Source organism: Halteromyces radiatus (genome assembly GCF_025201355.1).
Source record: "Halteromyces radiatus strain CBS 162.75 chromosome Unknown BX664scaffold_7, whole genome shotgun sequence".
Classification (NCBI taxonomy): domain Eukaryota; kingdom Fungi; phylum Mucoromycota; class Mucoromycetes; order Mucorales; family Cunninghamellaceae; genus Halteromyces; species Halteromyces radiatus.
Window position 1 is genome coordinate 717,158 of NW_026251693.1, and position 21,647 is coordinate 738,804.

At 33.3% G+C, this 21,647-nt stretch overlaps 9 protein-coding genes across 9 annotated transcripts; 4 read left to right on the forward strand and 5 right to left on the reverse strand.

Moving 5' to 3' along the window:
- Window positions 1–178: 178 nt before the first annotated feature.
- On the forward strand, window positions 179–4,278 carry BX664DRAFT_361234 (uncharacterized protein). Its single transcript, XM_051548231.1, has 13 exons — window positions 179–297; window positions 370–561; window positions 640–795; window positions 883–1,279; window positions 1,360–1,532; window positions 1,627–1,697; window positions 1,756–2,333; window positions 2,385–2,549; window positions 2,643–2,950; window positions 3,031–3,400; window positions 3,473–3,654; window positions 3,743–3,937; window positions 4,002–4,278. The coding sequence occupies exons 1-13, from the start codon at window positions 189–191 to the stop codon at window positions 4,208–4,210; spliced, it is 3,105 nt and encodes a 1,034-aa protein (XP_051397609.1). The 5' UTR covers window positions 179–188; the 3' UTR covers window positions 4,211–4,278.
- Window positions 4,279–4,308: 30 nt separating this feature from the next.
- Window positions 4,309–4,833, reverse strand: BX664DRAFT_339482 (uncharacterized protein). The gene is made up of 2 exons (XM_051546640.1): window positions 4,700–4,833; window positions 4,309–4,640 (listed from the first exon to the last, which is right to left on the reverse strand). The coding sequence occupies exons 1-2, from the start codon at window positions 4,763–4,765 to the stop codon at window positions 4,446–4,448; spliced, it is 261 nt and encodes an 86-aa protein (XP_051397610.1). The 5' UTR covers window positions 4,766–4,833; the 3' UTR covers window positions 4,309–4,445.
- On the reverse strand, window positions 4,834–6,134 carry BX664DRAFT_284773 (NLI interacting factor-like phosphatase-domain-containing protein). Its single transcript, XM_051541646.1, has 5 exons — window positions 5,635–6,134; window positions 5,450–5,566; window positions 5,349–5,386; window positions 5,209–5,282; window positions 4,834–5,151 (listed from the first exon to the last, which is right to left on the reverse strand). Exons 1-5 carry the CDS (start codon window positions 5,998–6,000, stop codon window positions 5,003–5,005), a joined length of 744 nt encoding a protein of 247 aa, XP_051397611.1. The 5' UTR covers window positions 6,001–6,134; the 3' UTR covers window positions 4,834–5,002.
- Window positions 6,135–6,281: 147 nt separating this feature from the next.
- On the forward strand, window positions 6,282–7,552 carry BX664DRAFT_339489 (N-terminal C2 in EEIG1 and EHBP1 proteins-domain-containing protein). Its single transcript, XM_051546641.1, has 6 exons — window positions 6,282–6,522; window positions 6,604–6,847; window positions 6,913–6,962; window positions 7,024–7,118; window positions 7,184–7,242; window positions 7,303–7,552. The coding sequence occupies exons 1-6, from the start codon at window positions 6,362–6,364 to the stop codon at window positions 7,384–7,386; spliced, it is 693 nt and encodes a 230-aa protein (XP_051397612.1). The 5' UTR covers window positions 6,282–6,361; the 3' UTR covers window positions 7,387–7,552.
- Window positions 7,553–8,495: 943 nt separating this feature from the next.
- Window positions 8,496–9,700, forward strand: BX664DRAFT_339494 (Metallo-dependent phosphatase-like protein). The gene is made up of 3 exons (XM_051546642.1): window positions 8,496–8,751; window positions 8,835–9,320; window positions 9,371–9,700. Exons 1-3 carry the CDS (start codon window positions 8,536–8,538, stop codon window positions 9,593–9,595), a joined length of 927 nt encoding a protein of 308 aa, XP_051397613.1. The 5' UTR covers window positions 8,496–8,535; the 3' UTR covers window positions 9,596–9,700.
- Window positions 9,701–10,364: 664 nt separating this feature from the next.
- On the reverse strand, window positions 10,365–13,102 carry BX664DRAFT_339498 (acetoacetate-CoA ligase). The gene is made up of 10 exons (XM_051546643.1): window positions 12,912–13,102; window positions 12,627–12,851; window positions 12,394–12,574; window positions 12,300–12,327; window positions 12,037–12,224; window positions 11,534–11,955; window positions 11,225–11,461; window positions 10,695–11,164; window positions 10,594–10,632; window positions 10,365–10,511 (listed from the first exon to the last, which is right to left on the reverse strand). The coding sequence occupies exons 1-10, from the start codon at window positions 13,027–13,029 to the stop codon at window positions 10,416–10,418; spliced, it is 2,004 nt and encodes a 667-aa protein (XP_051397614.1). The 5' UTR covers window positions 13,030–13,102; the 3' UTR covers window positions 10,365–10,415.
- Window positions 13,103–14,220: 1,118 nt separating this feature from the next.
- BX664DRAFT_186758 (methyltransferase domain-containing protein) lies at window positions 14,221–15,410 on the forward strand. The gene is made up of 3 exons (XM_051540041.1): window positions 14,221–14,811; window positions 14,897–15,128; window positions 15,213–15,410. The coding sequence occupies exons 1-3, from the start codon at window positions 14,236–14,238 to the stop codon at window positions 15,368–15,370; spliced, it is 966 nt and encodes a 321-aa protein (XP_051397615.1). The 5' UTR covers window positions 14,221–14,235; the 3' UTR covers window positions 15,371–15,410.
- Window positions 15,411–15,676: 266 nt separating this feature from the next.
- On the reverse strand, window positions 15,677–20,437 carry BX664DRAFT_186768 (Spc7 kinetochore protein-domain-containing protein). Its single transcript, XM_051540042.1, has 15 exons — window positions 20,293–20,437; window positions 20,152–20,225; window positions 19,996–20,055; window positions 19,738–19,908; window positions 19,626–19,673; window positions 18,126–19,531; window positions 17,860–18,030; window positions 17,684–17,754; window positions 17,332–17,595; window positions 17,165–17,271; window positions 17,034–17,102; window positions 16,776–16,957; window positions 16,448–16,689; window positions 16,109–16,389; window positions 15,677–16,037 (listed from the first exon to the last, which is right to left on the reverse strand). The coding sequence occupies exons 1-15, from the start codon at window positions 20,392–20,394 to the stop codon at window positions 15,938–15,940; spliced, it is 3,348 nt and encodes a 1,115-aa protein (XP_051397616.1). The 5' UTR covers window positions 20,395–20,437; the 3' UTR covers window positions 15,677–15,937.
- A 27-nt stretch (window positions 20,438–20,464) lies between these two features.
- On the reverse strand, window positions 20,465–21,477 carry BX664DRAFT_339505 (ribosomal protein L6, alpha-beta domain-containing protein). The gene has a single exon (XM_051546644.1). The coding sequence runs from the start codon at window positions 21,399–21,401 to the stop codon at window positions 20,712–20,714; it is 690 nt and encodes a 229-aa protein (XP_051397617.1). The 5' UTR covers window positions 21,402–21,477; the 3' UTR covers window positions 20,465–20,711.
- Between the last annotated feature and the right edge of the window lie 170 nt (window positions 21,478–21,647).

Below are 21,647 nucleotides of genomic sequence, written 5' to 3' on the forward strand. Positions count from 1 at the left end.
AGAAAAAAAAAAAAGAAAAGAAAAGAAACATCAATAACAAAAAGTTGAAGCAACGAAAAATTCGACGTGACTGTATCTGATCCAAATTAGGAAACTGGGTGTGATCTTTCCTCCATCAAAAATGCACAATGGATTTTTTTTAAAAAAAAAATTCTTTTTCTTGTTGTGCATATTGATTATAAATAACCATGTCGACACAACCTGAAGAACAAGAAGAAGAAAATGTTTTGAAACAACTATTATCTCAAGCAGCCGTACTTATTGGAACATCACAACAACAACAGCCTTTGTCGAAAGGTAAGTCAAGTATTAACCAATCGTGACAGATCCAATACTTTAACAACTTTATATTATCTTTTATCTATTTAGATATACCTTTGGAAACACAGTTAACTCAACGTTTACAAGAATTAAAACTAGTACCAGATAATAATGATGAATCTTCTGAAACTCAAACAAGTGTGAAGAAAGAAAGTTCTATTCAACATACCTTTGTCCTAGAATGTCTTCATTTACTTGTCAGTATTCAAGAGGCTCTAGCTACCGAAATGACTCACAATGGTAAATACCGAAGGCAAAAAAAAAAAAAAAAAAGTATTTGACTATATTTACTTTTTTTTTTTTTATCTTATTATATAGAAAAGCAAACCGACCGAGATTATCTTGGTGTCCGAGATCTTCGTCTTGTTCATACCCTGCTCCAAGTTGTAGTTTCCTGGGGCATTTATCCTTGCTTATTACCTGGTGTTGGTGTACCTTTATCAAAACGTGTCAAATCAGGTTATACAAATCATGGTAAGGGTAACATATCATTCATATCTGTAAGAAAAATCTTGGTTAACTTTTTCTATTATTATTATTATTATTTTTTTTTTTGTATAGAGCTCTTAACATCACGTAAAGACACTGAAGCTACGGAAACTGAACGATCACAACGTACACTTTTATCCATCACAACTCAACTAGTAGATATTATAGCACGAAATGAGAAAACTACAATTGGAAAACAAGGCACCACAATTGCTTCTATTCTTTTACTACGACATTTACCAGATCTCTATGCTGCTCTACTTCAGCTAGCATATCAGCCAGTACCATCAACAACCAATATAAATTCACCTGGGAATGGATCTTCAATATCATCATCATCATCATCATCATCGTTCAGTCCAGCAAATATGGGGTTCTCAGATAGTGTGATGACAAAGGAAAATACAAACATCCTAACTCCTGATGAGAAAAACAAATGTGCTCGAATGTTCATGTGGCTCTTTGAAAGGTAAAGGTAAAAAAAAAAAAAAAAAAAAAAAGGAATCAAAATAATTATCTAGTCATTGATTTGATTATTATTTTATATAGATCTGATCTTTATCGAGCAATGGAATCGTTGATGCTTTTATTGGGAACATCGCCATTACATCCAGTTCCTGCTTGGTTGAGAAGTATATGTGGCCGGTTTTTATCTCGAATATTGTTGAAGCCCACAGGTGTGGCCGTGGTATTAGAATTTACTGTCGGAAATACAGAACAAAGTAATAAACGAAAAAGAATGAAAAGAATGACTCTCTTCTTATTTGATAGCTTACCCTTTATTATTATTATTATTATTATCGTTGTTGTTGACAGTACAATTGGCGGAAATGGAGAAAATCTCAAAATTGGTATTATCAACTCCAAGACAAATGACTTCTGTAGAGGTAGTAACAAGATAATGATGGAAGAAAATTATAAATTAACTTTTTTTTTTTTTGTTAGAGTTATTATGCCGTTATTTGCCCTCAACTTTTGGAATTTTTAATGGGTACCAATCAACAGAGATCCTCAACGGCAAAAGATCAAGTGGTTACATTTATTGTGGGACGAATGATTATCAAACATACTGATCTCACCAAGAAGTATATTGTAGAACCCATTATTGGTCCTTTGGAAAGATATTGGAAACAGTCACAGTATGACGATAACAAAGGCAATGACATTATCTCTGTATCTAATAATATGGATCGAGTGGTTATAGACGACAATAAGATGGCCAATCTACTACGAACATTGCACAATATAATGGTGGGTGGTGAACCTTCTCCCTTAGTGATCCAAACTTTCATGGTGACCATTGTTCCTCCGCTATACCATTTATATGATTTTGCCTGCCGCACGAAATCAGGGTTACGAGAAACTGTATTGGATTTATTGACAACTTACTTTCGTATCATGATGACAAAGGACGTATTGGACGATCTCAAGAAAATAATATTGGATCCCATCAGTATTCAAGGTGATCGTGTAGCATATTTTGCGCCATCATCCAGTGGTGGTATTGAATTACGATTAAAAAGGTAAAATGTATATTTATAAACGGGATTTATTTATTTATATGTCATATTTAGGGAAAGAAAGAGTTTAGGTGGAAATGAACTTCCTTTGGATACAACTCGATTGGTGGAATTTCTTCAGACTTTGGATAATCCTGACTTGAGTGGTGATTTTTTTGTCTCCTTACTCAACATTTATACCACCATGCAACATGCTTCATCGGCAACAGATCCTAAAAGGTAAATTATTATTAAAAAGATGAAGGAAAAAAAAATAATGTTCAATAATCACCGCTGTTAACCTTTTTTTTTTTTTATTTCTTTCTGATGTAGTATACTGATGGTATTACAATTGATTATGAGTATGGCTGATACCTTAGGTCCTAACATTCTTGGAAAACCTACACAAATCCTGTCATTTGCTAATAACATAGTGATGGAACATTTAGATCGTATTGAAAATGTCAAGAATCAACAAGAACAACAACAACAACAACAAGGTAGATTCCCGATAGATTTGGCCAATATTATCAGTGAGGATCAAAAGGAAATACTGGAAGAACATGATGACAATTTTACGGTAGAAGATGATTTAGAATCTTTATTGTTGGCCATCGATCTTGTACGTGCAGTTATTCAAGGTAAGAAAGTCGTAAAAGAAAACTAAGTAGCGATGATGATGGTCAGATATTAACGGAGGGGATTTTGCGTTTATGATTAGAAAATGATGAATTGAATCATCCTACCATTCAACTCTTGACATCGATCTTGGGGCCAATGAAGCGATTGGAAAAGTATGTTAGTGATATTATGCAAGAACAAGTACATGAGGTGATTCTGGCCATCACCACTTTATTATCGGCGCATGATATGGCAAAGAGCAAATCAAGTGGAAATGAACAATTGGAACAGTCGAAAATAAAATATCGAGATGCGATGAAAGCTCTTCAAGATGAATTGTTACCTATTCGGGCACACGGTATGGGCATGTTGAAGGAGATGATTCTTTCCAAAGATCCTTTGGTATCTTCCGGTACTCAGTTGGACAGTATTTTGGACTTGTTTATTCAATTGGTTCAAGATGAAGATAGGTAAGAACAAAAAAAGATTTAAAGAAAAAAAAAAAAGGAAACTCATTTATCTATATATATATGTGTGTATAGTTTTATCTATTTGAATGCAATCAAAGGTTTATCGGCATTAACAGACATCCATGGCAAGAAAATCATCGAAAAGTTGGGAAATATTTACAGTGACGTCTCTGAAAAATTGGATAATCGGTTACGAGTAGGTGAAGCTTTGTTGCAAACGGTTCAACGTTGTGGTGATACGCTTGGAACATATAGTAAGTCAAAACAGAATAGATGAGAATAAAGATCTAATCTCTCTCTTTTTTTTTTTTTTTTTTTTTTTTTTTTTTTACGTATATTTAGTCAATAGCTTGATCAAACCTTTAGAAACTGTTTTGGCTAGCCGACAAACACCTACTCATCTTCGTGTGTCAGCATTATCCATACTTAGTACAGCATGTCAGACAAGTCCAAGTGCATTGACAGGTATCTTGTGGGAATTAACTAATTGGGTATTGAATATTCTTGAAATTGAAAAAGCACCAGAAATTCGTCGGGGTAATTCTACAAAAAAAAAAAAAAAAAAATAGATTATTTGACTGATCACATTTTTATATAATAGCTGGGACAGTATTGATATTATCACTCTTCCGAGGAATGGCACAACAAACTTTATACGATTTTCCAGCGGACAACTTGCGGCGGGCTTATAGAACACTTAGATATATTGAACATAGTGACCCGGATGAATTGACAAGACATCAAGCGAGAGTAGCTCTAAGTGATTTGGATATGATCATGCGTGGTGAACTCTTCAAATCCAATAGATAATAGATTTAGATTATTATTTTACCCCTGAAACACATTTTTTTTTGGTACAAATAAACAACACCCTGTTATTTATTTAAATTATTTATGTTTGACAAAAGCGAGAAACAATGGACTTTTATTTATTCTTATTTGATGGATTGAATTTGTTTATTTTTTCTAATAAAGGTAATAATAAGGGAAGGAACTAGATGACCAAAATAGAAATAAAATAGATACTTGAGGTTGAATGATTATTTTAAAAAGTCATCATGTCGATAGTGACATCTATTTTTTGGTCATCATCCATGATTGTCTCATGATCTGGACAAACAAATGAAAATAGATGATTCTCTTGATGATATTGTTCTTCTTTTATGGAAGACGATAATAATGAACAGGAAGATATAATTGACCATTGTGATGGATGAACCCCATTACGTGGACAACTCCCCTGAAAAAAAAAAAGATGATGAATAAAACTGAAATAAGATAGATAAATCTCAAACTTACAGCATGCTGAGGAATCCAATGACCACAAAGTTCACATGTAGCAGGAAAAAACATGATAGGAGACATATGGATATCAGAAGAAGAAGAAGAAGGAAAAAGAAAAAAAAGTAAAGATAAAGTGAAAGGAAAAAAAAAAAAAAAGAAAACAATTGAAATAAAGAAAGTTTATTATTAATTGGAACAAAATGTCACAAGATCTAAAGAAACAACAACAACAAAAGTAATGGTATGTGTAGGAGATGGTGATAAAAAAAAAATATATTATAAAAAAAGAGAGAGAGGGGGGGGATGACTAGAAATAAACTAATTTTCCATAGGAACAGATAGTTTTCGAAGTTTCAAAATGTTCCGAACATCAGAAGTGAACCGAAGAGCATCCAAAAGCGGTAACAAATCTAATAAACTTTCATCATTAGGTGCATTAAACCAGCTTGATATTGGGATTCCATTTTCTAATCATAATATTATTTGTTAGTTTTTTCATCAATAGAATAATAATATTAATTTACCTTGATAAAGTTCATAAGCAATAGGACTATTATCTATTAAGCAAACTTTGGAAAGATCAGGTTCAGCTAATGATCTAAAAAATATATAAAAATATAATTTTTTAAGGAGGATCATTCAATAAAAGAAAGAAAAAACTTACATATCTTTCAAATAGTTCCCGCCTTTTGGTACGCATGACTATTTGAAAAAAAAAAAAGAAAGATCATCAAAACCAATGATTTTAAATAATATCCATTTTACCTGTCTAAAATAACGTTGTGATACCATACTGTCATCCTGATCTAACCAATCTATCACTGGGTCAGCGTATTCTGCCATAGAAGCTGTAAAGATGACTACTTTATACCATTGACTTATCTATATATATATATATAATAAAGAAATTAAATAAATAAGAAATCAATTTATTTTGTATTATATATTACCGTTTTCAAAAAAAAGTCAGCATGGGGTCGTTTATATACTAAATAAAGTACACTTTGTTTTTCACTTGTTACTTCAATTTGTTTTCGTTGAATAGCAGCATGGATGGGTTGTAATTTAGTACCACCAAGTTGAACAGAATGAACTAAAGTTTCGTCCAAGTCTAATACAAGAGTTTTTCCTTTGTAATATTGTAAAGCAGTTCGTTTTGAATTGAGTTTGTTAGTAGTAGTAGTAGTAGTTGTGGTGGTGGTAATACGTTGTATTCGATGTTTAGTAGGATAATAGAGAATGGTCCGTATATATGCATAAATAAGAGTAAGATAATCAAGTAAAGGAGTGACAAACCGATGACGTCGTGATGGCATGAATAATAAATAATAATAATGTTAAAAAAGCGTAATAATAATAATAATAATATGATGTCTCTCTCTCTATATATATATGTAAAATAAAGTATGTACAAAAATAAAAAAAAAACAGAGTTGAGTTGAGTTTATATAAAAGAAAAAAAAAAAGAGAGAGAGAAGGAGGGAGAGAGAAACATAAAAGCGGAAGTGGTAACCGTCAGAAAAAAAAAGTGACGCTGTCGGTGTAACATTTTGAGAAAAAGGAGTGGAAAAAAAAAAGTCTCCAGGTTATTTGGCTGGGCGTTTTAAACTATTCTTTTTCTTTTTCTTTTTCTTTTTTTTTATTATTAATACCATCATTACTTTTATATTAATACTAATGACACCACTTACACATCTTTTTATATCTAAACATCGTAAAGTACATTTTGATATTGCTATTGTTATCCGAGATCTAGTGAATATTCCTTTAGTAAGTGGGCTCTTTTTTGTCAATTGGAGAATGAAGAATGCATCACAAACTTATGGAGCAACAGTAAGGTAAGGAGGAAGGAAGTATTTTATTTGATTTTTTTTTTTATTTTATTTTATTTATTTCTCCCTTTTTTTATTATTATATAGAGTACCTATTAAAGATCATACTGTATGTTGGAATCAACCTATTAAAGTTTTATCTCAAATGGTGATCAATAAGCAACGTGTATTAGGACCTTGTGAACTCAAATTAGAAGTGTTTCAAGAACTTGGTGGTAAGCAAGTATCAAATATCGGCGACTTGACTATCAATTTATCCGAATATGTGGACGCCGGATTGGCTACTGAAAGATTCCTTTTGAATCATTCAAAATTCAATTCTACTTTAAAGGTAAATATCAAAAAAGGAAACTCTCTGTGTGACATTATTAAACTTAACCATTATTATTATTATAGTTGGCTATCAAATTACATCAAAAATCAGATCCTGGTGTAGAATTCCAAATGTAAGTTTTTTTTTTTAATATAAATATTATACATATTCATTTCTTTTTTTTTTTTTTATAGACCTATTAAAAAGAAACAATTATCATCAAGCATACCTTCATTTATCATTGAAAGGAAATCAAGTATGACACCCTCTACGGATGACAGATTATTAGGTAACCATATCCAATATATCATATTCACGTGTCTCACTTCCTATCTTTTCTTTTTTTCTTTTTAGATACACGAAAACCTACTACAAATCGAGTTATTAGAAAATCTCAATCTACAATGACCCTAGTAAGTTACTATAATAATACAAAAAAAAATACTCATCTTTTCCTTTTTTTTTTTTAATAGAAATACTGTAGACAAAATACATTACCCAAAGGTTATGATTGTCCTTCTCCTCAAGATGTAGTTGAACAACTTTTTGCCCATTGATTCCTTATTCCCCTCCCCCCGTTTGTTTCATACCATCCTTCTTCTCGTCGGTTTTGCCTCTTCGTCTAGAAATTCCACTTTATGTAAACCCTTTTTGTACAGTTCCTTTTTTTTTTTATCTCCTGAATAAATCTTCAAAATGACACATTTATCTATTTTAATACAATCTCCTATTTGTCTTCTTTATTCAAAATCACTTTTTATAATTATGATAGCTATGATGATTTCTCTTATGATTTGGAAATATTATTTCGATTGGTATGATCAGGTCAATGCAGGTATGCCATATTCAAGGATCTACGTACAGTGCCCCTCATTTCGGTGTTCAAAAAGAAGAAATGGAAAAATGGTAAGTTGTCATGGTTCAACTAAATTATTATTTGTATATATGCACTTACCAACAAATGATCTGCTAGTTCAAGGGCATGACAATCAACTAATCCAGGATGTGTGTGACACCGAGAGATAATGGAAACAACCTGAAAAGGACCATGAGAAGAAAAGTAGACAGACCATACAAGTGACATACGACCAAATGAAAAAACAACAAAAAAATATACCAACAAGAAGCAAATGTTTTTTTTTTTTGTGTTTATTGTTGTTTCCTCCAATCAACATTGAGATTACTCATGATTATTCTATTAAAGCAAATACTTCAGGCTTATCGATCAAATCAATCATTCATCATCCAGTCATTACATGTCATAAAATAGTATATAGAATTCATATCTCATAAAATAAAATAAAAGGTTACAGTACTTATAAGAGTAATAGTTTTTATAAAGAGCATAATAATCATGCAAGCGGAGATCATAAACCTCAGGGTCTATCAACTTGGGCATCCCATAATAAACAAACAGGAATCAACCTGTTGGATCCTTGAGTCATCCTGAATTGATTTTTCAAAAAAAAAAAAAAAAAAAAAAAAAAAAAAAAAAAAAAAGAAAGATAGAAAAGTTCTATTTTCAAATAAAAATCGATTCCCAAAAAAAGACATGCGATAGTACCAGAGTCATTTCTGGGCACTATCTTTTTTTTTCTTGTTTGGGAAAAAGAAAGTCAATAGATGGGAATTCATTTTTGAAGCCCGCCTTCCCCTTTTTTTTCTCTCTTTCTCTCTCTTTTTTTTTTTCTACCGTATTCGTTATCATGAATCAAATGGTCCTTTTGATCATTGGACTTTTTCTCTTTTGTTTTATTCAAACGAGTCTTGCAATAGAATCAACATTAGACTCACCACGACGAATTGTGGCCATGGGGGATTTGCACGGAGACTTGGCAAATACGAAAAAGATCCTTGCGCTAGCTGGTTTGATAGATGAAAAGGGACATTGGTCTGGACAAGATGCTATTTATGTACAAACGGTAAAAAAAAAAAAAAAAAGAATTCATATAGCATCTCTATTTGGCTAGAAACTCATTTATATATATATATTCATTGTTGTTAGGGCGATGTATTGGATAGAGGTACGGATACGATTGCATTATACGAATTGATCCAACAATTACGGGAAGAAGCACCTGAGCAAGGTGGACTAGTGATTCCATTGTTGGGTAATCATGAAATCATGAATCTTGTGGGTGATTGGCGGTATGTGACACAAAAGGAAATGGCGACGTTTGGTGGTCAACAACAACGGATTCAAGCCTTTCAACCGGATGGGTTCCTTGGTAGCTATTTGACCCAACTCAATCTAACAACCAAAGTAGGTGGCAATGTGTTTTGTCATGGTGGTATTCATCCTGATTTTGCCAAATGGGGACCAGATCTAATCAACGATTACACTCATCAAGATATTCTGGATTATATGCACTCACATCATGATCCTCATCACTTATTTGGCGCCAATGGTCCGACTTGGTATCGTGGTTATGCTTTGGAAGATGAACCAGAGATTTGTACTCTATTGGATCAAGCACTTGATCATATGGAGGTAAATCTAAATATATAAGTAGAGTGGCACTGATATATGATTTTTTATAGGCTGATCGTATGATCATGGGACATACTGTACAACAAGATGGGGAAATCAAAACTCGATGTAATGGAAGGATAGTTTTGGTGGATATCGGTATCTCTTGGGTTTACGGTAGACATGTGGGTGCACTAGAAATCTTGGGTGATCAACTGACAGCTATCTATGAGCATGGAAGGGTTTCATTGACGCCACCTTTTCAACCTATTAGGATAGTACATCAAGAATTATAATGAATAGAATAAAAAGCTAGAAATGTTTTTTTTTGTACCTTTATTTATTGTTTGTAATCGAATACCTCATGACCCAAACCTTTTTTTTTATTATTGTTATTGTATTCTCTTTTTTTTTTTTTTTTTTTTGTGTGTGTGTGTGTGTGCGTCACTTCATCCATTTAATAAATGACATATAAAAGCCCTTCTTTATTATGATGATTTATATTTTTATATAAAAAAGAAGCAATGTCTTCATAGCTTCTATATTAAAAAAGAAATATGCTTCAACGACCCTATTATAGTCCTGTTTTACCTCCACAACCAACAGTGGTAATGTCTCCACCTCCACCTTATTATGCTTCTTCCGTTCAACCTATTGTCTATCAAAGTAAGAAAAAAAATCAATGTTGTTTGTTCTTTTCTCAATAGCTACCTTCATAGCACCTGTCATGCGTCCTCCTGCAAGTTACTATTATGATCCTTATCGTCCTGATATGTGTTCATCAGAGAGTGGGAGTTGTTGTTTAGGCTGGTAATTTCTCAATCATCACCAACATCATCATCATCATCAGATCATTGAAACATTTTTGCATTCTTTTTTTTTTTTTTTTTTTTTTTTTTTTACAACATAGTATGGTGGCCTTGTTTTGTTGTTGTTGTATTGATTCTGTCATGGATGATTGTGGTTATTGTTGTCTTGACTAAAAAAGCTACCTTATGCTTAGCACGATAGTTCATCAACACATTTCAAAAAAAAAAAAACAATATACTTTATTTGTATAAACACACATAATATATAACAATAATAATAAGAATAAAATATCAAAAACAAATACACCTATTGAGCCAATACACTGATATTATAATATAAATCTAAACTTTCAGGATTGGATAAAGTACCAGAAGGAACAACAGTTTGTCCAGAGATGATTTTCTATCATCAAAATAAAAATAAAAATAAAAAAAATGAGTGTGTCGGAAATCATTTGCATTTGCTGATCTTAGATATATCTTACCTTGACAGCCACTTCAACCTTCTTACCATTGATGGTATACTATTCAAGAATAAAGAAAAAGATGAGTATACAAGATCATTTAATCTATTTAACCAACTTACAGGAATATCAGAAATAGGTAAAATAAAGGCAGGCACATGACGAGGGCTTAGTTCGCTTCGAATCTTGACCTTAATAGACTTGACCAAATCATCTGTAAGTGCCACATCCTTTTTCATCTTCAAAAACAGGACTACGCGTTCATCATCTTCACCCTTGATCTTTTGTCCAACACAAAGAGAATCTTCAACACCTTGATCAACAAATCGATCCACCACATTATATATTTCTGCACTACCAAAACGGACACCAGAAGGATTCAAAGTACCATCCGATCGACCCAACATGATCACTCCTCCAGTCTTGGGGTTTATCCATACGAAATCACCATGGTACCAGATATCATCATGTACGTTAAAGTAGGCATTCTTGTATTTTGTACGCTTTTCATCATCACCATACATACATACAGGCATACAAGGGAAAGGAGTTGTACATACCAAATCAGCAGGTTCACCTTTGACAGATTTTTCTACATCAAATAAATAAATAAGTAAACATCTATATATATCATATATTCAATCAAACTTACTATCATCAGTCCAAGCTTCAATCTTCATACCAAGACAAATACATTGAATTTCACCACGATAGACAGGTAAAGCCGCATTATGACCAGCAAACAATGAGCAAATATCAGTACCACCAGTAATACTTCCTAGCATGACATCTTTCTTGATATGTTCGTATACAAATTCAAAGCTTTCAGGTTTCAAAGGAGATCCAGTAGAATATACTGCCTTGAGCTTATCGAGACGACAGAGATCCACTAATTACAAAAAAAAAAAAAAAAAAAAAAAAATCAGTCCCCTGTTGTCATTAAAAGTCATATAATACTTGCTTGGATAAACTTTAGCTTCTTGTAAAGATTGAATATACTTGGCAGAAGCACCCCAATGTGTCACATTCAATTCATCAGCCAATTCCCATAAAGAGATAGGTGCAGGCTTGAATGGACTACCATCCCACAACACAATTGTAGCCCCCACACTAAGTCCAAAGACTAACCAATTCCACATCATCCATCCAGTTGTTGTGTAATAAAAGAAAACATCATCAGGAGTCATGTTGCCGTGTATGATATGTTCCTTTTTTAATTGAAGTAAGAGACCAGCACCAGAATGGACGATACATTTAGGGAGACCAGTAGTACCAGAGCTGAAAAGGATAAATGCTGGATGATCAAATGGTAATTGTTTGAATTCAATTTCAGAAGGTAATTGATTTTCAGGCACAGTCTTCAAAAAACAATCCCATGTAACGCTATATATATAAAAAAAAAAAGAGGGATCGTGAGAAAAAAAAAAAGAAAATATCAACGGCGTCTGAATATGATTACTATACCTTTTATCGACTTCACCCATAGATGCTTCTTTGACAAAAGGGATCATAACCACTTTTTCCACAGAAGGTAAATCCTTGATCACAGCTTCAACCTTAGGTACATGATTAAGAGTTTTTCCATTATAATAGACAGCATTCACAGAAAATAGGATCTTGGGTTGAATTTGTGTGAATCGATCAAGTACACCCTATAAATCAATATCGGGTCAGTTAAACCTTGTTTCATCTATGTCTCCACATTTTTTTTTTTTTATTTTTCTTACCGTGGTTCCAAAATCAGGAGAAGTAGAACTATATACAAATAATAAATCATCATTCATATATCTCTTCTCTTAATTATTTTTTTTTATCAATTACCTCCAAATAGCACCTAAACTTGTAGCAGCCAACATAGCAATGACGGCTTCAGCACAATTAGGAATATAAGCAGCTACACGATCACCTTGTTGAATACCCATAACCTTCATAGCTTCAGCACATTGAAGTACCTTTTGATAAAGTTCAGCATAGCTTATAGATTCACGACCATGACCTTCACCTAAGATTATAAAAAAGGATATAAGTCTTTTATATTCAAACGAGATGCTTACCTGTAGCAATGATAGCAGTCTTGTCGGCACTACGACACCATAACATGTTTTCAGCTACATTCAATAAAGCACCTTCGAACCATTTTGGAATTGAATCCATACGAGCGGAAGTATCCAATACACGATTAGCCTTGGTGGAAGAAATGATACCAGTCTTATCCCAAACTGCACCCCAAAATTGTTCAGGTTCAGAAACAGACCATTCATAAAGTTCTTGATAATTGGCTAGTCATTATTTAAAAAAGTGAATAAAAATATATGAGTGCATTTTATGTGTATCATTACCTAAAGACAGGTTATAAAGGTCATTAACAGCAAGTCTAAAGCGTTCCATTTCAGTATCTTCAGGGTGACTAGGAGTCCAGAGACATTTTGGATCAAGAGTCAAGTTTGCGTCTTCCATGGCTTAATAATAAAAAGTGTTCAAGAGAAAAAGAAAAGAAAAGGAAAAAGAAAAAGAAAAAGAAAAAAGGAAATCCATACATTTATGACTTTTGATAAATGTGTCTTCCGATTAAACTTTGGGGCCTCTCCGGTCATACACTTTAAAAGTCCGTGACCATCTTACCCTTTTTTTTTAATTCACTCTATCTCACTCTATTAGATAACTCTATTAGATAACTCTATGATTGGTGTTATTTAAAAGCTAAAAAGAAAAAAAAAAGGGAATACTATGGAATTTTACATATTTCATATATATATATATATTATTGATAACACATTTCAAAAGTTTGAATAGAATGTGATTACAATCATCATCATGTCAAGGATAGTTTCCCACGCCATTACCACAAATCCCTTCTCTCTCTCTCTCTCTCTCTCTCTCTATAGGACTTTTTCACGGAAAATTCAAAAAAATGGATGGCGGAAAATCTTTTTTCTGATCCGAACAAAAAAAAAAAAAAAAAGAAAAAGCTTTGTTCTTTCTCCGGTTCTTTCTTTTTTTTTTTTTTTATCACTCTATCTGTGTGATGGGTGGATGTCAATTACCAAAAGATTATCAAGATATCTCTTCCTATATCAAAGATCTATGTGATTTCATTCAACAATATCAATTCCTTATTGATATTCATGTTGTTGACTTTATCTCCCATAATCAATGGTTTCTTCTCGACCCTGAATGGCAACACGCTTTTTTACCAGACCACAACCAGGACCCAGATTGGTGGAATCATTTGATTCATATATCTACTGCAGCAGATTTAACAAACGTAAAAGTCATCCTCATAAAAATAGTTTGCTCATACTCACTTTTTCCTTTTATATATATATATATATTATATGAATAGAATTTTGAAATGGATTCGACTTGGCCAACTTCCCTCTGTCGTTATATTGAAAAAATTAGATCATTGACTCTACCAAGGCAAACAAGTTTAGATGGTAAAGAAAAAAAAAAAAGCCAACATTCCTTATCTATCTCTCTTCTTGCTTACATAATTTCTTCCCTTTTTTTTTAAAAAAAAATAGATGACCTTGTTTGCATGATTGATCGACATATTAAACCGGGTATGACACAAAAAAAACTACATGAGGTAAGAATTGATTAAAGAAAAGAATGATCACTAAATCAATCTTTTTTTATATATATTTCTGATAGGTGGAAAGAATGGGACCATTGATTGACAAAGTGGCCAAAGACAATCATATTGGACATGTCATCGACCTTGGTGCTGGACAAGGTTATCTTTCAAGAACCATGGCATTTCAATACGATTTACAAGTGATGGCGATTGATGGATCAGAAGTTCAGACATGTGGAGCAAAACGATTTGATACCATGGCAATCAAAGGATTCAAGGATAAAGAACATTTGATTCATCATGTCACTGATCTGTTTACTCCCGAAAATGCAACCGATATCTTACAATCATTACAACAACAACATACACATCCTTCTTTGTTAATCTGTGGTCTTCATGCCTGTGGTGATCTTTCAACTATGATGCTCCGGCTTTTTACGCAACAATCTGACATCCAAGCTTTGGTCAATGTGGGTTGCTGTTATCATTTTTTATCCCATCAAGGTCCATCTCCTGGATTTCCCATGTCACGTACTCTACAATCCTTTCAACTTGGTTCTACTGCTTGTATGCTGGCCTGTCAAGCTCCTTCTCGTTGGTTGGATCAAAAGGAGGCAAGTATCAAGGCTTACGAACATCATTTCTTTCGATGTTTATTACAGGTATATATATAATTATTTTTTGTAAAAAAAAAAAAAAAATCGATGATAGAATTCTAACTTTTTTTTTTGCTTTTGTTTTTTGTAGTGGATGATGATTGAAAAAGGATTGATATCGGCAACAGATAAGGCTCCCATCATAGGTCGACTGAACAAGAAACGTGATTTTGATTCTTTTCCTATTTATGTAAAGGCGGCGTTGACAAGACTAGGTATGGACCCAAATGCTATTTCATCTGATGACGCCGCAGCTCAGTATCATCATTACAAACATACGGCTCAAGTGGACAAACGGATTGCTGTACTTTGGACTCTTAGAGGTAAGAATAATAATAAAAAAAAAAAAAAAAAGACGAAGAGGGGGAGGAAATGGTGACTATAAAATAACATTCATTTTTATATAGCTCTTCTTGGTCCAGTGATTGAATCATTCATATTGATGGATCGTTATATGTATTTGGAAGAAACTGTACCACCGAGTCCAACAAAATCCGTATCTATCTTGCCTCTATTTGATGATCTTGTTTCTCCAAGAAATATGGTCATTGTCGCCACAAAGTAGTAATAACAGTAGTTTAGATATTTTTTTTTTTGTCAACTAGCTAGATTTGTATATTATATTTAGACATTTCCTTTTTTTTTCATGATCCCCTTTTATTATTATATGTGTAGATAGATATTAGAACGTATTCCCTCTTTGTTGAAATTTTATAGATTGGACAAATAAATTTATGGTGTGGTGAAGTCTTTAATGACAAATCAATAGATGATATATGAGATAATGATAGTTTATATGATTGAACAATGTTATAGTATAAACGAATAATTGTATTATCTATTAGCATTCTCAGAAATGGATAACCGTCTTCTTTTCGAGATATGGGTTTCAAAACGGAAGAGTATCAACGTTGAAGCATTGAAATGAAGGGAAAAAAAAAAGGTATGGATGTGTTGCTCATAGTAAGCGTACATAAAAGAAATTCATTCAGTAGAGAAGGCAGAGAGAGATATAATATAGACACAAAGAGAGGTTGATGTTATTTATTGACATGGGAAAAGAATAATAATAATAAAAAAGAAAATGATACTATGCAAAAAAAAATAAAAATTAAAAATAATGTATGTGGTTTCATCGATAATCATCAATAACCTCGCATAAAGTATCTACCAAATTGACAATGCCATTCTTTTTCAGTTTTTGTCGAACCAAGTTACCCAAGATTTCTGATCTATTTGCAAAATCAAAAAAAAAAACAAGTGAGATGAAAGGGGTACAAAAACCTACGGAGAGAAAACTTACGAGGTATCACCATATTGTAAAAGGACAGTTAATGAAGAGAGATCCAAAGAATGAGGATAAGCCATGATTTGCTTTGCACGGATATTAAAGATCACCTGGAATTTGAGTTTTTGCATATAGCTAAATACTGTGATTTGACACTTTACACCACGCATATCAGTATCAGCAAAGGGATCTTGAGTCAATGTTTCCAATTCAATCCAGAACCGTCGTTTCACCATGGTCACTTCTTTTCTAATCATCCGTAGTCGATTCCAATAAATCGAGATCACTTGCATAATCTGGATAAAATAAGTTAATTTTTATATATAACTCTTATTCTTATTATTATTATTTTACCTCTTCTTGTTTCCATGTTCCCTTTGCCATAAGTTGTAATCCATGCACCAATTCAGCAAAAGGCCCATAATCACGATCCCTTGATTCCAGCATACCAATAAAGACAGCATCCACTTCATGATTGTATAATTTTTGAGTGTTGATCAAGACATTCAAATCATCATAAATGATAAATTCCATGATATCTTCAGTCTTTTGTTTGAGTTTCCAACCACAGATTTCGGAACAGGCATCATATTGATCTAAACAAAAAAAAAAAAATCATAATTAAAGACTGGAAAAAGAAATTTCCTTGCCTTTTAGAAATAAATCAATAAATAAAAATTACCTTTTGCGTCGATCATATCACGGTCTGAAACGTATGGATGAGCATCCCTTGTAGCTTCTGCTTTGGCAATGGCTTCCAATAATTCCTTCTTCCGTTCTTCTAGTAGAGTTAACTTCTTCAGAGTATCTGTTTCCTGGTCCTTCAAATCGCTGACTTGTTGTCGACTATTTTCAATCACCATTCTTGTAAAACAAAAGAGGACAACACCTCATCAGTATCCATATTTCCATTCCTTCCTTTTGTTTTTTGTTCACTTACTCTTGATCTCTGATATCCCGTTCCCATCGCACGATAAGTCCGTGATCCATTTCTTGATATGTCTTTTCCCTAAATACAAAAAAATAAACTTATTTGAGATCACCCAGTTCTAAAAGAAAATGAAGTCTTACCTTTCTCGTGCTTCCTCCGTTGCTTTTGTCAGTTCATACCGATGCGCCAATAATTGAGGGAAATTGCTGTTGATATGATCTTCCATTTGTTTCAAGAGATCTTGATCCTATAAAGTGAGAGATAAAATATCAGTATTTGGGTTTTCATTTTTTTTGATAATACATACCTTCTTTTGACGATCAAGATGAGATGTAAAAAGATTGATCAAATCTTTCGTTATAGATATTTGCCACTTAATCCATTCATGTTCAGCTTCCGCATGCGCCAATGCTTTAGACTGTTCAAACTGTTCTTCCATTTGTTGACATATTTCGGCTGTCGCATCACGATATTCTGCAAAAATTTGTGGATTGTTTTCACTTAGATCATCATCCAATATCTTGAGTCGATTTGAGAGTTCTTTAATCAAATCTTCCAATCGTTGAGCCAACTAAAAAATAATAGTAAAATAGAATATATATTAGTACTTGATCATTTTGTTCTCTAATGTAAATATAAAATGAAACAAGAGATTTTACTTTGCGATAGGCTTCTAATTCGGGTAAAGTACATGCGGCAGCTGTAGCTTGTTCATCAAATCGGGCTGGATCTAGATAGAAGGTAAAAATAAATCAGTGTTCGCCTAATCAACCTTCTTTTATTCTTTCTTTCTATAGACACACACACAATGTATATATATATATATATATATTACCTTTGTTCAAAGGAACATCTGCTTCATTTCTTTGAGTTGGTACTGGTACATTTTCGGCAAAGTCCACTCCGGCAGATTCCAAGAATTTCGACAAGGTCATAGATTTGGAGCTTGGTACATCTTCAACAAAGGAATCATAGAGTTGTGGTAATTCTTCTTCAAATAAATCGACTATGATCATAATAGAAAAAGAAAGAGAAGAAGAGAAAAAAAAATCAATCGTCTATTTTCCACACTTTTTTTTTCTTATTCTCCCATATACTTACTATTGTCATTTCCATGCATTGATATCATTCGATCACCATAATCAGACCCTATACTATGATCAGTTTCCTCTGGACCAGGTACATCTTCTCGTCGAAGTGGTGATGGTTGAAGATGATGAGTGCGACGTATAGAAGATGCTTGACCAGGACTAGTAGGATCTACTGAGCGAGCAGGAGAATACGCTTGAGCTTCATCGTGCAAATAAAAAGATCGTTGTGGTGAAAAAGGTTCTTGCTGACGTTGATGTAGTGAACGAGGAGGAGGTAACCGATCAGATAATAATGCTGAATGAGATGATTGACGGCGAGGAAGAATAGGGCTTGCATCCATTGATTCTAACACTGACATACCAACACGAGGGCTTTTGGCGGTATCATTGTTGACTTTCCTTGTCGATGTATATGGAGATCGCATAGGAGACCTTGAAGGTGGTGATGATGTGCCAACAAAAGATGAGTAATTATCATGGTAAACAGACTGTCTATTGGGTGTAGAATGAAGTCGATTCGTTGGTATAGATTCTAATGTCAGTTTCATATCAGCTGTTTCTTGTGATTCATTTTGAGAAGTAAGTTGGCCTGATAGAACATGTTCCTTGTTTGATGCGGGTACTGAATTGTTGCTGGAGTGCTGTTGCTGTTGTTGTAAGGTAGTACGACGTTGATCCGGTAATCCACTGGTGATAGCTGTCGTAGGCCAAAGTTCCATTGTTTCTTCCATTGGTGACATAGCTTGCCTCGTGGTTTCCTCTTCTTGCTGTAAAGTTAAAGGCATAATACCAGTATCGTCCATGGTTGAATGATCAGAAAGTCGTCTAGATGGGTTGGAGGTAAATGGTGGTAATGGCATATTGTTGGTATCTTCTTGTGAATTTGTCAAAGTTGAGAGTCGTGATGATTTGGTAGTGATCTGGTGTTGATAAGTATGATCATCCTTTTCATCGTTATTGTTCATATAAGGGTTTGCTTTCTTGTCATTGGTAAATATCGATGGTTCATTACTGGAAGAAGATATGGGCAAAGTTGTCGATGGTAACGTTGATACTTTTGATACGTTTGGTATTGTCGTTGATTCGGTTGCATCTTGTGTAGATTGAGGAGTAGTCGGCACTTTTGTGGTACTATCATAATGATTGGAGAAAGAAGAAGAAATAAAAAAATCGTTTTCTCCTTTATATTTCTTGTCATTATTGTTGATATCATTATCATCATCGTCGTCGAAAAGTCGTTTGGGACCTCTTTGTTTGTCTTGAGATAGGAATTGCATAAAGTAGTTATTTTGAGGAGTTTCATCGTCGTCTTCGTCCCATTGTCGCATTCCACGTACGCGATTTTCAGGATAGATGACTTGCGTTTGTTTGTGTTGTTCACGATGACCTGGTGGGCTACCAAACATATCTACACGCCTAAACAACAAGTAAAGAAAGAAGAGAAATAGATGGATCAGTATCGTATACCAAAGTCATTCAAATCAATGTCTTTTATCCATGATGCATTTACCTTTTTCTACGGTCCATAGGCGATCCAGATAACCTTGATAAGTAGACACTATAAAGAATATATTTATTGAGTATAATATCCTTTTCTGGATTTTTTTTTTCTAGTTTCTTACTTGTCAGTTTGATTCACTGATGGACTACTGGTTTCAGCATCAAAAACAGTAGAATATGGTTTATCATTGTCGTTATCCTCGTTGTTGTTTTCGTCAGATAAATTTGTATGTACTCTTTGATTCAAAGTACGGAGACTTGGACTATTAGGTGTTTCGTTTTTGCCATAGAAGCTAAAAAGGAAAAAAAAAAAAGGAATATTTGATCATTTATTAGAACACAAAAGATTCCTTCAATTAGACCTGTTTGTTTATCTTTACCGAACTCTAGCGTCTGATGCAAAACTAACACGACGGTTGATCAATTGATGATATCTTGGACTAGAAATAAATGACAAAAAAAAAAAAAAAAGGAAATAAGAAAGGAGAAGTAACAATATCGCGTTTGATGACAGAAAAACAATGTCGAGAACTTACGCTTTTTGCCGACTATGTTGACTAGAATAAGGATCTGGTGTTTGTGTTTCTTTCAATATACTTCGAATAGGAGACTAGAAATAAAAGTAGATACGAGATTAGTAAATATGTTCACAATGAAGGATAAGTAAGTATACATACTGATATGGCTTGAGATATTCGACTTTCAGAATTATCAATAGTCCAAGGTACAGTCGGTTCCCTTTCATTATTCCGAACAGGAGATGTCATCAAATCAGACATGATAATTATATATACAGAAAGTGATAAAAAAAAAATAAATAAATAAAGAGAAAAAGAGAGTGAAAACAAATATTCAAGAAAATGGGAAAAAAGTACCTCCCAATTGAAGTACCGCCTAATGTGAACGTTACTATAGTTTTTATTGATTTTGTTTATTTCTATTAAGCTAATATGACAAAGATGATAAATGATGATCAATAGGGTGAGATAGAATGATAGAGAATATGGGAAATATACATTTATAGTGAAAAAAAATAGACAAAGAAAAAGGGAAAGTATTGTGTATGTATGTGTGTAAAGAGAAGGTGGGGAGTAAACTATTTCTTCTTTCCTTCCTTCTTCTTAATAGTTTCGTCGTTGATAAAGATACCCTTTTGGTTATATGGTTCTGGTTTTCTCCATTGTTGAATCTTTGCGGCGAGTTCAGTAACTTGTTGAAGATCAATACCTTGTAAGATAAGTCTGTTGGGTTGAGGAATAGTACAAGTAATACCTTCAGGCAAATCGATAACGACAGGATGAGAATAACCTAATTTCAAAGATACACTACGATTGTTGTTTTCCAATACACCACGATACCCAACACCAACTAAACGTAAGTGAAGACGATAACCTTCAGATACACCAACAATCATATTCCGAATGAGATTACGAGTTGTTCCCCACATGGCTCGTTGTTCTTTGATGGTGGCATCCTTGACATTCACTTGTAATACTGATTCTTGTGATCCTTCATTATTTCCAACAGTTGAATCTAGTTTGATAAAAGGCTTGATTGGCATTTGAAGTTGTCCCAATGGTCCCTTGACTGTGAGTGTGGTATTATTCAATTCAGAAGGAATACGAGGGAATTGGATTGGTGTAAGATCATGATCCAGAGTAACTTCTTGAGGATAATAGATAGGTGTACGACCAATATGTGACCCAACTACAGTAGATGTACTAAAGTTATGATGACATTGTTGAGATAATGGTCGTTTCAGTAGTTGTGTGGTGTATCTCAACATGGTCGGTAACAGAAATATAAAAAAAAAAAGAACAAAAAGATGTTTGTTTTTTCTGAGAGGAAAAAGTAAAAAAAATAAAAAGGGCAAACAGGCCAAATTTTTTTACTGTCACACTTCCCCAAGTTTTTGAACATCCGAGGTTAAGGGAAAATCGATTGAGAATCTCCTCCCTCGTTTTGGGAATAAGGTGTATCATAACGAAGATCATGATTTTTCCTTTTTTTTTTTTTTTTTTTGTTAACACTA

Coding starts and splice junctions, on each gene's coding strand:
- BX664DRAFT_339498 (XM_051546643.1), bottom strand. CDS start 13,029: ATGGAAGACGCAAACTTGACTCTTGATCCAAAATGTCTCTGGACTCCT. Junction 12,225..12,299: donor CTCCTGATTTTGGAACCACG/GTAAGAAAAATA, acceptor ATTGATTTATAG/GGTGTACTTGATCGATTCAC. Junction 10,512..10,593: donor AGGTTGAAGTGGCTGTCAAG/GTAAGATATATC, acceptor TTTTGATGATAG/AAAATCATCTCTGGACAAAC.
- BX664DRAFT_284773 (XM_051541646.1), bottom strand. CDS start 6,000: ATGCCATCACGACGTCATCGGTTTGTCACTCCTTTACTTGATTATCTT. Junction 5,567..5,634: donor CTGACTTTTTTTTGAAAACG/GTAATATATAAT, acceptor ATATATATATAG/ATAAGTCAATGGTATAAAGT. Junction 5,387..5,449: donor CACAACGTTATTTTAGACAG/GTAAAATGGATA, acceptor TTTTTCAAATAG/TCATGCGTACCAAAAGGCGG.
- BX664DRAFT_339505 (XM_051546644.1), bottom strand. CDS start 21,401: ATGTTGAGATACACCACACAACTACTGAAACGACCATTATCTCAACAA.
- BX664DRAFT_186758 (XM_051540041.1), top strand. CDS start 14,236: ATGGGACCATTGATTGACAAAGTGGCCAAAGACAATCATATTGGACAT. Junction 14,812..14,896: donor TCTTTCGATGTTTATTACAG/GTATATATATAA, acceptor TGTTTTTTGTAG/TGGATGATGATTGAAAAAGG. Junction 15,129..15,212: donor TGTACTTTGGACTCTTAGAG/GTAAGAATAATA, acceptor ATTTTTATATAG/CTCTTCTTGGTCCAGTGATT.
- BX664DRAFT_339494 (XM_051546642.1), top strand. CDS start 8,536: ATGAATCAAATGGTCCTTTTGATCATTGGACTTTTTCTCTTTTGTTTT. Junction 8,752..8,834: donor ATGCTATTTATGTACAAACG/GTAAAAAAAAAA, acceptor CATTGTTGTTAG/GGCGATGTATTGGATAGAGG. Junction 9,321..9,370: donor AAGCACTTGATCATATGGAG/GTAAATCTAAAT, acceptor GATTTTTTATAG/GCTGATCGTATGATCATGGG.
- BX664DRAFT_186768 (XM_051540042.1), bottom strand. CDS start 20,394: ATGTCTGATTTGATGACATCTCCTGTTCGGAATAATGAAAGGGAACCG. Junction 19,532..19,625: donor CCTATGGACCGTAGAAAAAG/GTAAATGCATCA, acceptor CTTGTTGTTTAG/GCGTGTAGATATGTTTGGTA. Junction 17,272..17,331: donor ATCTTGATCGTCAAAAGAAG/GTATGTATTATC, acceptor CTCACTTTATAG/GATCAAGATCTCTTGAAACA.
- BX664DRAFT_339489 (XM_051546641.1), top strand. CDS start 6,362: ATGACACCACTTACACATCTTTTTATATCTAAACATCGTAAAGTACAT. Junction 6,523..6,603: donor ACTTATGGAGCAACAGTAAG/GTAAGGAGGAAG, acceptor ATTATTATATAG/AGTACCTATTAAAGATCATA. Junction 6,848..6,912: donor AATTCAATTCTACTTTAAAG/GTAAATATCAAA, acceptor TTATTATTATAG/TTGGCTATCAAATTACATCA.
- BX664DRAFT_361234 (XM_051548231.1), top strand. CDS start 189: ATGTCGACACAACCTGAAGAACAAGAAGAAGAAAATGTTTTGAAACAA. Junction 3,655..3,742: donor TGATACGCTTGGAACATATA/GTAAGTCAAAAC, acceptor ACGTATATTTAG/TCAATAGCTTGATCAAACCT. Junction 3,938..4,001: donor AGCACCAGAAATTCGTCGGG/GTAATTCTACAA, acceptor TTTATATAATAG/CTGGGACAGTATTGATATTA.
- BX664DRAFT_339482 (XM_051546640.1), bottom strand. CDS start 4,765: ATGTCTCCTATCATGTTTTTTCCTGCTACATGTGAACTTTGTGGTCAT. Junction 4,641..4,699: donor ATTGGATTCCTCAGCATGCT/GTAAGTTTGAGA, acceptor TTTTTTTTTCAG/GGGAGTTGTCCACGTAATGG.